This window comes from Poeciliopsis prolifica, unplaced genomic scaffold, assembly GCF_027474105.1.
Source record: "Poeciliopsis prolifica strain line A6 unplaced genomic scaffold, Auburn_PproV2 SCAFFOLD016, whole genome shotgun sequence".
Taxonomy (NCBI): domain Eukaryota; kingdom Metazoa; phylum Chordata; class Actinopteri; order Cyprinodontiformes; family Poeciliidae; genus Poeciliopsis; species Poeciliopsis prolifica.
Genome location: NW_026562391.1, coordinates 7333470 through 7346843, shown reverse-complemented (window position 1 = coordinate 7346843; position 13374 = coordinate 7333470). Strand labels below are relative to the sequence as shown.

Below are 13374 nucleotides of genomic sequence, written 5' to 3'. Positions count from 1 at the left end.
CAGGGGGAGCCACTTGCTGTTGGATGAAATCTCTAAGGGTAAGAATTCCGTTGCTAGGCAACTAAGCGTTGGTTTCGAGGTTGTAACCTTAAAACAAAGACGCAAAAAAGATTTGTTCGTAAAGTAGAGGACTTTTTTTTTTTAGCTCAGCCATGGGAAAACGACGCTAAAGTACTCGAAGTGTGTTTTTGTTTTTCTTTTTTTGTTGTTTTAAAAAAAAAAATTAAGAACACTGTCGAAACCTGGTTTCACATGAACGAAGCTTAGAAACTCGGTTTAGCTCCTATAACCTCACGTTACGCCGCAGCTCGTTTCTTTTATCCACAGCCTGTTTTGTCCTGGTGTTTCTGTTTCGACGCCTGCGGCTGCCAGAGATGAGGCCTTCGCGGTCCTCTTCGCGGTCCTCTTTGCGGTCCTCTTTGCGATCCTCTTCACGGTCCTTTTCCCGAGATTTTTCAAAGGACAGGAGACTCCGAGGTGGGTGAAACGAGTCATTGTGACTGGGGTCGTTAGCGGCGGAAGCATTGAACTGCTGAAGCCAGGTGATATTCAGCACCTTGTTGGGAGATAGAAAACTTCTTCTCGCATTACAATGTTATAATGACGAGAAGGTTTTATTTCTAACACGATTTATACGCTCTGTGAGTCAGATGAGATATACCTTTATAACCCTACAAGAAGTGAGCTGTCAGCTGTCAAATTAGTTACAATTACTTGAGTAACTTTTTGTTTTTGTTTTTAATATATCTTTAAGTGAGGAAAATTACTGTATACTCCTACTGTAGTTTCACTGAATGAAGGATACATATTTTAACTTCTTGAGACTTCTTGTTTATACACAAGTCTTGTTCTAATGTAATAGATGTTCAATCAAGTGTATGTGTGTGTGTATATATATATATATATATATATATATATGTATATATATATATACATATATATATATATATATATTTGATCTGCCTGAATTGTCATTATGTAATTTGACTTTGTTTTTATTGTAGTCTTTAAAATACCAGAAATGTCTCATAAATGAATGCTTTTTGTGTCTGTCTGATTCTAAGGTTTTAATGTGATCAATTACTTAAGTAGCTTTTCATAAAATAGTTTTTTTTAATCTTGCTTGATTAATTTTTGGATGGCTGCTTATTATTTTTACTCAAGTTAAAAAATATCTTGAATTACTGCTACTCTCACGCACAACGTTTGGGTACGCTACCCACCTCTGTTTGAACTATTAAACTTGTAGAGATTTGGACTGACATCAGTTAGCATCCACTAGAATGGCATTAGACTAATGTTTGAGCAGCAACCTTTAACATACCGCGCTGGAAGCAGTTAGATTAATTCATCCGGAAGGCCACCTACATATTTGGGTGCTCCTTCAATGATGGATTTACGATTGTCATTGGGTCGACAAACATTTTTAGCACAGGCTTCGAAACAAACTCTCTGTGAGAAAGAAGCTGTTTAAGGTTCTTTTAATCAGAAAATAAGAAGCTCAATAGTTCTAGTGTTACTGGGATTCAAAATTAATTTTGTTAAAACAAGCTTAGGGTTTTGTTCTAACAAGATGGCATTGAATTCATTTCCTTGCTCTGATAGTTAAATGCTTCTGAGGTTAGAAAATTTCATAATGGTTGTAAATCTTTTTTTTTTTTGCCTTAGAATGCAGTCTCGATCGAGTGGAGTTCACCACTGTACCACCAGGACCTGAATATTCAGTAGACCCACAGGTGAGGCCTAAAGAAAGTGCATCTAATCATTGTGCTCATAAAAATATGTCATGGATCACAGAGGGAGGTGTGGTCTAAGCTTTGTCCCTACTTAAGGGCCAAGGGAACTGGAATTCACCAGTTCCAACTGCATTAGTTGTAAGCAGATATACTGACATCCAGGATGTTATGACGTTAAGTTGACAAAATCACACAACACAACCAATCCTTCTATGAAAGGAAAAACAAAAAAATCACCCAATGTTACATTCTGATTCTGATTAACAGTTTCGTCGCATGTGATTATGTTTACGTTAAATTTAAAACTTAAAATATTTTTGTAATTCTTTTAACCGTTTTTAGTTATTGAGAAACATATTACATATGCTCTGAGTAAAGTAACTTATTGCTTTTTGAACTTCACCTTTTGCAATTTGTTTCATTCTTTTTTTTTTTTTTTTACTTTGAAGTCAAAGTAAAAAATGTTCTGAGTTCCCAGTTCAACATTTATTAAGAAAACCTGCTAAAACTGAAATTCAAAGAGACTCAAATCAGTTATCACCGAGCAATGGTGAATTTATCATCCAAAAGTGACCAATGGCACTATTGCCATTGCTCTCCATTATCCATTTGTTAACTTGTTTCTTTGTTTTTTTTAAAGCATGTAGGAGATGAATTCCTTTAGTTCTGGTGTATGATTAAAACATTCAAACTTTAGTTATGAAACTATTGTGTTTCTGTTTTTCTATTTGATAGTTGAAGTAAGGACAAACAATGTTAAACTTTTAACAATAAGAAGAAAATATCACCACACTCCAAAATTCTTTGAGTTATATATTTCATGTAAAGGCGAGATATGAACAAAGAAAAGTCTAAGCTCAGAAAAGCTTTATTGAGTTACTACAGAAATTAGATATAGAAAAATTAATCTGTTTCATTACGTTTTCCTAAGTTGGCCGACATTGCTGGCAGTTGTGCACCAGATTAGTCAACTTGTTTTAGTTACTTGAATGTCAGGACTTTGTGTGATTCTTAGTAATCTGAAAGAGAATGAATGCAATGTTTGAATGTAATATAATCTGTATAGATAGATATTACATTAAAACAACCAATTGGAACATTACCTTTATAATATTGCCTGAGTGCTTTTCTGGCTAATAACATCCCTCCAGAGTCGAGAGAGACGAACGTTTACATGCTGATCATACTAAATAAACACAATTTTATGCTCAGTAAAAGCCACTTAGAGTAGACAGTAAATGGCTGTCTAAAAATAACAACTGTAAAGCTTTGTTAAAATTTTACACATTTTTAGACTGTTTCCTCATCTTAATCTAGGCTGTATTGAAGAGACCTGTATTGCGAAAACAACCCAGTGCGAAACATTTGAGGGCTCGTGAGCGAATGATATTTACAGGCTGGCACACCGCATCACCTGCAACTAAGGAAACAAAGGAACCAGAATACACACCGAAGCTCCCTGAGCCACTACAGCTTACTCCTCCAAAGCTTCCACTTAAGGTGAGATTTGGACAAGCTATCGTTTTTTTTAGCCGCAAAGCTAAAAAAACTCATCAAAATGACTGAAATAAACACTTTAGTTTCAATGTTTAGAACATCATGTGAGCAAGCTGTAAGTTGTCTATGAACCTCCTCAAACAAATAAAAAAACACATTTTATTTGTAGTAGGGGTTTTTTCACGTAACTGCCTTTTCTTTTTCTAGAAGCAGGAAAAGATCACAAAACATGACAAGAAACAGGAAAAGGTGGCAAGTACGACCGCCATGCAACTTATTAGGGACTTCAATCGGATGCTTTTTACAGAAAAGAAAGCCCAGTCAGCTGCGCCCTCAGGAAAAGGAAGAGCATACAGTTATCAAGCTTTATCCTCGATGGAAGAGAAACCATTTGTAAAATTGACAGAAGATGATTACTATGAGGTAGACCCCGAATCCGCTGCAGCCTTGATTTCCCAAAGACTTTGGAAAGCCTTTACTCTGTGGCGCAGCGAGGTGTGTAAGAGGAAGCGTGACTTTGCTAAGTCAGTTCTCCACGTCGACCTGTTTATACTGGACTCGGTATGTTTTGTGCATAGAGTGGACAACCATAACTTAATAAATCCTTACAAGCACAGGTACAACTCAATAACATAGAACATTGTGAAAAAGTTAATATACTCAGCTAAATTTAAAAAGTGAAACTCATATATTGAGTGGATTCATTGCACACATTGGGATTTTTAAAAAAATTATAATATTGTGCACAGCTAATGACAATCTATAATTCAGTTTCTCTAAAAAGTTTTTCACAAAAGGATTTTTAAAACAGGAATTTACGTTATGCCTTGCACATTCATAGGAATGCCTGCTGACTTGACAGTTACCTAGTCATCAACACCATCAACAAGGATGGCATTCTATGTCATAAAATGCCATTGCACAATTTTATTATTTTTTTAATTATTATTTAAATATTACTTTTATTTTTATTTTAGCAACAGGATTGACTACAGCCCTGTCAGAAGTTTACAGTGAAGGCCATTCAGTAATGTGTCATTAGTACAGATAATGTGTTAGGCTAATAATTAAACATTTTAAAAAGATTTTGAGTTATTAAAATAGGATATAAAAAAAAATGATGTATGTAATTTTCACAATGAATTATTACTAACAATATGTATATGTTATCTAGAATCTGAGACCAGCATTGATGAAAATCAAGACACTCTCATGCGAGCTCATTGAGACGGGGACATTTCAGGTCGTAACAAGCCAAACATACACACTGCAGAGGTTCTACGAGTCTCAGCTCCAACAACAAAATGAGGTGGAGCAGTACATTCATGAAAAAACGCGTCACAAGTAATTATTGTACACATTAAAGTTTCAGCGTGTTCTGAAACCTTTTGCCTGTGTTTGTTTCGTCAGATACAGGGTAAACTTCTGGACTTTCGAGAAGAGGTTAAGAAGGTGACAGTTGGTGCTGGACGTGTATACCTAGTGGAGCACAAAACTATGTCTGCTCGGAGTTATAACAGTGAGGTTTTAAATGCAACATTTTATAAGCGGATGACTTGGTTAGTAAATTTTTTCTCTTCATTTGTGTTCTTAATTTTATCATTTGTGTCCAACTTTGCTTTCACAAAGTTAACATGGTTTTCAAAATGTACTAAAAAGCAGAATCTAGTGGTTAGCAAGTAATTTAAATGTAGCATTCAATTAAAATAAACGGCTTTAATTTTTTTTTTTTTCTGGATTTATTTTTTCAACGCTAACAAACTGATTATCAGATTATTATTTATTTTTATTGATCAAACAGTGTAAATTTGCATTCATTCAGCTTGGTTCCACTCTTTAAAACAAACAAAAAAAAAATGATTATGAAACCACTGAAAAGGATAAGCTCACGAAAGACTTTGTTGCACATTCATGTTCTCGTCTGCTTCAGCAAGAGGTTTTATGCAAGTTTTTTCAATGTTTTTAATTGAGATTACATTAGATCACATTCAGAAAATAGCAGATATGACGTTATGGTAAAAGACTTTCATGATCAACTGAGCATGTTAATTCACATTTAGATGCTCATGCAAATCATCTTCGTGAGCTGACAGAGTGAGGATGCATAGAATGGGTTGAGCTTCCAGCTAGCCACAGTTTAGAGTTGGCCTGCATGAAATAGTGACCACCACTGCTTTTCCCAGCTGATGGTTATACCTTCTATAGCAGGATAGAATATTAACAGTTTCTAATACAGAAATAGCATCTACATCTAGAAGTAAGGGCCTCAAACACAAACAGCATCAGATGCATGTCAGAAAATACCAATTTTTTTCTAACTGTAAGTTTGGTCTGTGACAAACTAAAAGTAGCAAACAAAATTTGTTTCTCTTGTCCAGGTTGTATGTTATTCATTGTAGGAATGACATCAGCTCTGGACAAGAGAAACACATTTTGTTTTTGCTACGTTTATAAAAAATATTAAATAAATCTCTTGCTGTTTTTTTTCTTTTAAGTGATATTTTCTACTATTTCTTTAGCCTTTCTACAACCTAAAATTTGTAATAGGACTCAATATATTTTGGCATAATTTTTTTATAGCTTAGTTAATACTACTTCATGCATATGAAGCAAGAAGTCAGATCAAATAAACTTTCAAAACCCGCCAACATTTCTTCTTGAAAGACATGATTATTTTGTTTTGTAATGGCAGTTTAATTATCCTCAAAACCTTTGGGATCTTCTCTGACTATAGATGATAATGTGGTAGTATTCAGTTAATGTGAGTTTCTTTATTTAAGTGTTCTTTAGGAAACGACCTTCATTATTCTCTCTGTCCTCAAAAGAGTCTCAAACATCGATTTACTAATGATTATGTTTTTGAAATTTTGTCCTTTATGATGCAGTTTGTTTCCTTTAGAGCAGGCCACATGTTCTGAATGCATATTTCTTACATTAAATATATTAAATTAACATTTCAAACTTAATTTCACTTACTGCAACACTTATCATTCGTTGTGGCAAAATCTAATTCAGGTGTCCGTGTTTCTAACCCTCCCAGCTTCATTCGTCATGTTGACCATTTGATGTTTAGCACAGTGCACTCCTTGGTGCTAAATGCAGTGGATATCATCCTGACTGTATTCCAGGAACAGTTAGGTCAGACGGCCTGCCAAGTCACTTCTCCCATCCCAAGTGACCAGCCTGAGGCTTCTTCTGAAGAGGATTCTGAAAAGAGGGTAGGACAGTTTCTCATAACTTATTTAAGTAAAGTCAGCTATTATCTACTTCAGATTATACTGAACATCGTTACAAGGCATGGTGGTTATTTTTTTTTGTCTGTGTGTCAAAGGTTCTTCCTGACTTTCCTTTATTAACATCTGAGCTATTGCTGGAGTCAAATGTTTTGACGTTCCGGCCCTCTCAGGAAGACTTTAAGGTCTGTTTAGCATGTTCCGCAACAAGTAATATTACACATTTCAAATATACATATATATTATATTTAAAGTATAATTCATACAGGGAACCATCAGAGACCTAATCAGGGAGTTCAAGAATACAGGAATGTCTTTGATGTCCCTCACAGCAGACAATGAAATGGTTCCACTGATAGATTTTGAACAGGTGATAGTAAAAATATTCATGAACGTAATCACATATCTCTGACTAGATATTCAAAGTCAGTTTTCCCCTATAAATGTTTCAGATGTTTCTTTAAAGCTTTTATGTTAAATGTAAAGTTAATTGTTTTTATGTTGAAAATAATAATTGTACATCTTTAATTTAATATATTTCTAATATTAAGATCAAATGCACATCATATTTCTGTAAGAATACAGTTAATCCACAGATGCTTAAAAACTGAAACAAATAGTCCATAACTTCTTTGTAAAAAAGTGGAATTACAGAATAATTTTTGAACATAAAGATTAAGAGGGACATAGATTTTTTTTTTTTTTTTAAGATATAAATCCCAAATCGTTATTAAAGCTCTTACAACAAAAGAAAATGAAGCTGTTGGAATGGTGAAACTTGAAAACACCCAGTTTGACTCCAATTGAAATATTTTGAAAGGACTTAAATATCATAATGCTTAGAATATGCTCTGAGAGTCTTTAAGAATTGATGCCATCTGTGTGAGAGAACAGAGGCCCGACATCAATGCATGTGGCTAATTTTTCTGTACCGGATGTTTTGAAGCCTCCATTACTTTAAATGCTTTGTGCAAAGTATACAATTCAAGATGTGGGTCCTCTACTTAGTCTTTCTTCCTAGTTTACTATACATAATTTGATTATGGACTTACTTGGCTTCATAACTTTGCATGTGTGGATTATTGGACTTGTTATTGAGATCTGGTGTGAATTTGATGGCAATAGCCTTTTTTCTTGTCTGATAAAACCATAGATGTGTTCAATGCTTCCTTTCCCTCATGTATGTGTTTGTTTTTGGCACTTAAAGGAGGACCTGGAGGGCGGTCCATCTCTGAACACTGTGTTAGAGGAAGATATCCACCTTCAACGTATCATTAAAAAGATCATGGTAGGTCTTTACACAATTTATTTTATTGGAGTCTTTTTGCTCAGACTTAAACTCTGTGTAGTTGCATCCAATTTTTTAATGCTTGTTTTTTTTTTTTTTTTTTTTTTTTTTTTTTTTACCTTCCCTTCAGGATTCACTCCATTTGGCTTTTAATTCAGCCAAAATCTATTCACGCACGTTTGAGCATTTTCTGGATTTCGCTAAGAAGAATAGACATCTAGAACTTGCTGCAATGGAACAAGCAGAACCAGGTAATTGTTACAAAATATTTACAGTCAGTGTAGTTTTCAGATTACAGTTTAGAGGAACATTTTTAAAGATTTCTTCTTTTGTGAACAATTTTTTTTATTTATTTTAATAATGTTTCAGTGTTATTAAAATTGATGTAAAATTGCCATGTCTATTGTTTTGCACAAAATTTTTATCTACACTATAAACACCATAAACACATATTCATATAGGGTCACTGAAGTCGACTCTATAGGGAAGTCGGCCCTATATTGAAATTTAAAATTTCAACTTCTGAAAATATATCAGAAATTGACATATCTAAAAATATATCAATTTTCAGATATGTAAACAGGTGTGAAACAATATTTACTGTAATTTGTTATGACACCTGAATGTTTATGAGCATCAACCAAATTTAAAAAGCAGACAAAGATAACCTGACAAAATAGAAAAATTAATTTCTGAATGTTGGTTTGATTTACTGAGGGAAGAAAGCTATCCAAACCAACCTGACCCTTTATGAACAACTGCCTGCATGCAATAACTGGCATAATGTCTTTTATACATCACTTTTGGAGGCAAAGTGACCCACTCTTCTCTGCAGAATAATTTAAATAGCTACATTGGGTGGTTTTTCTATGTACAGACATGTCACTGCATTTTATTCGAATTTAACTCGATATTTTTTCACTTTCACACCCAAATATGAGGATAACGAATGCATTTTTTTATAAAAGAAAATGACAAAAAAGGTAGCACAGAGTTACCTTGATGGTTAATTTTTAATTTTAAAAAAATTTAATTAGAGCACTTCTAGTGCTCTACGAAGACCACAAGAAGTGGTCTTCGTAGAGCAATGCATCTGCATTTTTTCTGTAATTTTTAATGGTGATCTGAACCCTTTAGATCTAGTAAGAAAAACAAAAAAACAAATTTTAGTGTGCACCAAGTACTTTGTCACAGTACTGTAGAGTGTGTATTCGTAAGTCATATAGAAAGTAGCAGTTTTTTTTTTCTTGTTGTCTTTGTCTTACAGATTTGAGCTTTTTTGCCAAGACCTTGGAGTTATACCATGGTAAATACAAGGCGGCCATAGCTATCCAAGACAGGATGCATCTTGGCTTACTGCTGGTGGATCAATCCCAGCTCAAACAGCAGCTTAATGCTTCTACTCTGTCTTCTCTGGAGGTCAGAACTAATATAGAGACATTTTGTCCAACTGCAATGTAATCCATTGAAACACTGGTATTTTTTTCAATTTCTTCAGCATTTTCTTTTCTAAATCAACTTCTACTGGCTTCCTGTGGTCAAAAAAATTCCATGTATTTACAACCTACCATGAGCAAATTTCCATTGCAAACATTAGGTACTGAAATGATCTTTACTAATCCTTTTTTTTGGCCACAATAACATTCTAACAAATTGACTACAAGGCCTTTCCTTTTTTTTTTCTTCTTTTAAATAAAACCCAGTTGACATTCTGTTGTAAGCAATGTTCAATGCCACAGGAAGACATTTAATTAGAGAAATACTTTCCAGTCTAACCAAAGGTCAAATTAACATTTTTATTAGACAAGTCAAAGGTGTGTTGTAGAAGTTCTTGTTTCTCATCTTTTCTAGGATTCACATGCAATGCTCATAAAGCTGGCTCGAAAACAAGTTGATGACCTCCTGACTAAAGTTAGTGAAGCCAAAATTAAACTGGAGTCCTATCCTTCCACAACAGTGGAGATGGCTGAGCAGCTCATATTTCTGGATGAGATTGAGGATGGAGTGAGAAACAAATCTCCCCTTTTTGTATTAAATCACAGCTGTGATGTCAACAGCAATATTTGCTCTAATTGATAAATAGGAATCAATTTGTTTCTCTTTTATTTATAACCATTTTTCTCCTCTTCACCAGATCTTGGGCGTACAGGAGCAGCATGACAATGTTTTCAAGGTGTACAATCTGTTCAAAGGGTACTCTGTTACCGTACCGTCTGAGGACCTTGTCGATTTCGTCACATTGCAACCCAACATCAGCTCGTTGTATTATTTAATTGACGACGAGGTGGCAGCCAGGGAGTCAAGCATGGAGAGATTTACCAGCTCTCTGGCCACAGATGAAAATAAAATGCAAGAAGAAATCAGAAAAATGGCACATATGTTGCAGGTACAACGTATATAAATACTCTACTTCTTTCCAGTTTTAATCCTGTATATTACAAGTGGAATGTAAATTGGTCCTGCAACAGGCTGGCGACCTGTCCAGGGAGTACCCCGCCTCTCACCCGGAACATTGCTGGAAATAGGCACCAGCAACTCCCAACCCCATTAGGGATGAGGGTGAACAGAAAATGGATGGATGGATAGATGGATGGATGTAAATTGAAATAACAAATATAGTACAATTAGACCTCCCTGAAACAATTTATACATTATGCATGCATTTAGGACTTACAAAAATTAGTGGCTCATTATAGTGGTTTCCAAATATCTGCCCTGTAAAGATGGTCCGGACACACGCCTTTGAAATGTAGAGAGGAATAGGACGTGTGCTGTTTTTCATTTTATAGATCTGGTATGAAAAAAATAAATACCATCGGACTGGATAAAATTTCCAAACAAACCACCAAAAAGAAATATGTTTGCAAACTGCTTTGAAAAAACGTGTTTATTATAGAATATGCCCATCGATATGGGCAAACCATGAAAGTCCAGGAATTATAGATTTTGAAATAGAGCAAATTTATTTTTGTTTTTACAGCAGAAATAAGTAAAAAAAAAAAGCAATAAAATTAATATCAAAACACAGTAAATAAAAAAGCTCTTTCATCTTTGTTTTGTTTCATTTTCAGTGGTACCTATAGATATTAAGACCTGATTATTATTTAAGCAGTTCGATGTCAATATATTGTACTCAAATGTCCAGAATGTTTTAAAGTTTTCAGAAATCTGTTACTGGAGTAGTGCGAAATTGTAAAAATCTGACTTGTTGAGCAACATTATCTTAAGTGTAAAGACTCTCCACGTTTTGTTTAGAAATGTGTTCTTTTATGTGCAGAATCCAGACTTTTTGGACATCAAAGTAAGCCCCGATAAAGTGCGTCCTCACTTTGAGAAGATCCAGACTGCTATAAATAGGCTGGAAGCCCAGGCCTCATCCTGTAATTTCTACCAAAATAGATTCAAGGTGCTACATCTTGTCTTTTTTTTTCTCAGATACATACTGTGATATCAAAGTAAACATGGTCTTACTATGATGTTGAACTGCATCAAAGTAAGATGCAGTCCAGCATCTTTGCAGTAAATTTTTCATTTTGTTTTGACAGTCACAACTAGGGGTGCACTAGTTGTAGTTTTTAGATGATCACTGATCTTTAAAAAGAAGCCTGACCTGCTGATTCCGATTTTTGCTAATACCGTTCTTCCTTTGGTTTTTTTGTTTTTTGGGGTTTTTTTTTTTAGTCTGAAAAGTTTCTTAATATAGCAACAAAGATTCTATGTTGGCAACAGTAGGGTGATGATTGTTAATGGCACTTATGCAGATGTGACCAGGTCGGTGGGTCTGTCAGTCAACTTCCTCTCAACAGGGAACAGAGGCTGACTTTTAGAACTTTGGGGACGTGGATAATGTTGGTGGATAAAATTGATTTTAACAATGGCCATTGTCCTAAAATAAAGAAAAATGGAGCAGATTTATCAGTGAGCCTTAATAGCCCAACTCCAAAGTAATTAACTCTTTCTTCTCTGATGGGTAAAGCTGGAGATTACCAAGTTTGATGTCCTGGAGGTGACAGCGGCAAAATTCAGGCTGATCCTGCTTCTCTGGAACTCTATAGAGGAATGGGACGATCTACACAATAAATGGCAACAAGTCAGTGTGTTGAGCATATAAACCTAAAAATACATTCTTTGTCATGTGCAGGGATACCCTATATTGTAGCTTTGTGTTTTTGATTTCCCCAAAAGACCAAACTGAAGGACATGGACATGGAGGAGTTGAGCACGCAGATTAACAAGTTTGACCAGTATGTCGAGCAGCTAGAGATGGGCCTGCCTCCAAACTCTTCAGTTGTTGTTTTGAAAAATAAGGTGAAACAAATGAAAAACAAGGTAGGTGGGATAAAATTCAAATTAGACAGTTGACCTTTTAGACACCTGGGTGATGTCGTTCTAACCTGGGCTGATTGTAGACTTCTGAGTTTACAAGAACTGTTTCTGCTTTTTCAACAGATGCCTGTCATCGGTAATCTGTTGATTTTGCGTTTGAAGCCAGGGCGGTGGGTGTCTTTGGAGAGTTTAGTGGCCGCCACTCTGGATGTGGAGGAAGTTACTATTGCCACACTGGAGGAACATGATGTCTTCTCATGTGGATTAGAGATACTACAGATATTGAGTTAGCAAACTTAGACCCATTTTCAGTCTTCATTTCACTTCTGTGAGTAAGTACATATGTGAATCTTGGAATAGACACCCGCACACTGTTCAGATTTACAAACCATCACTACCAGTTTTATTCTGTTGGTCAGATGTAGTAAACAAGGTACTTTTTTTTCAGAAAATGTGCTGATGAAAGGATTTATTGATGCAAGGAAATACTGGAAATATAAATGCAGAATTACAAGCTAACTTTCTTTTTTGGTAGGAATGTTATCACAATATCAAAGGCAGCTAAATTAACAGTTCTATTAAACACATTTATTTTCAACCTTGTTTTTGATATTTTGTTGCTGCTCTGGAAAATGGATTGCAACCATGGTGTAGGAGTGTGGAGAACACAGTTCCGAAAGGAGGAGGTAGTAACACATAATTTTCAACTTTGGTGGAGAAATTTAAAAGCTATCAGCAAAATGAGGAATTGCCCACACACTTTGCCCTAAGAACAGAACAATTTTTTAACCATTACTGTGGAAGAGCATTCACAAACAACAGTCGCTCATAAATAGTGAATATAAGGTAAACCATTGAAGCTAAAGGTAATTAATAAATTAAACAGATCTAAACTTAAATATGGTACTATTTCCTGTCCTATAATCTAATTTTCCTGGAAAAATCCTTCATTCACAGTCCAAAATAAGGTTCCTTAAATGCAGAAGGATTGGGTGTGGAGAGACGTTAGGAGGATCTGACAACTTTAAATTAACTGTTACAGTCCCAGATTGTCTTTATGTTGTGTCTGTTTGTGACTTGTGTCTATGTCATTTCTCAAGACTCACCTACTGAAATACATCTGGATGATAAATCAGTGTCTGACTAAAACTAGTAAAGGGAGCTTGGGATGAATACTTTTTCAAAACATATCTTTGTTGTGATCTGATGTTTCTATTGTTCCAAATGCATACGTTTAAACATTGTCCTTCCAGATGCTGAAAGAACTTTATTTTGTGAAATTTATCTTCACAAC

The 13374-nt window shown here is 35.0% G+C and overlaps 1 protein-coding gene across 4 annotated transcripts; it reads left to right on the top strand.

Annotated features, from left to right (window-relative positions):
• The first annotated feature begins 80 nt into the window (after positions 1–80).
• On the top strand, positions 81–12678 carry LOC129367340 (dynein axonemal heavy chain 6-like). Of its 4 annotated transcripts, none has more exons than XM_055041708.1 (19): positions 81–477; positions 1669–1736; positions 3054–3236; positions 3441–3794; positions 4408–4542; positions 4644–4792; positions 6274–6451; positions 6565–6651; positions 6735–6836; positions 7674–7754; positions 7885–8005; positions 9022–9173; positions 9606–9758; positions 9889–10140; positions 11032–11160; positions 11731–11844; positions 11940–12083; positions 12204–12408; positions 12529–12678. In XM_055041708.1, the coding sequence occupies exons 1-18, from the start codon at positions 375–377 to the stop codon at positions 12369–12371; spliced, it is 2673 nt and encodes an 890-aa protein (XP_054897683.1). In that variant the 5' UTR covers positions 81–374; the 3' UTR covers positions 12372–12408; positions 12529–12678. The 4 variants fall into 4 exon arrangements, with proteins under 4 accessions (XP_054897683.1, XP_054897681.1, XP_054897680.1 ...); XM_055041706.1 differs by having other exon boundaries at positions 12204–12412; XM_055041705.1 differs by having other exon boundaries at positions 12204–12678.
• Positions 12679–13374: the final 696 nt, after the last annotated feature.

Excerpts from the sequence above, each read along its gene's own strand:
- LOC129367340 (XM_055041708.1), top strand. The coding sequence starts at position 375 with ATGAGGCCTTCGCGGTCCTCTTCGCGGTCCTCTTTGCGGTCCTCTTTG. Across the intron at positions 6,837-7,673 it reads CACTGATAGATTTTGAACAG|GAGGACCTGGAGGGCGGTCC; the intron begins GTGATAGTAAAA and ends TGGCACTTAAAG. Across the intron at positions 8,006-9,021 it reads AATGGAACAAGCAGAACCAG|ATTTGAGCTTTTTTGCCAAG; the intron begins GTAATTGTTACA and ends TTTGTCTTACAG.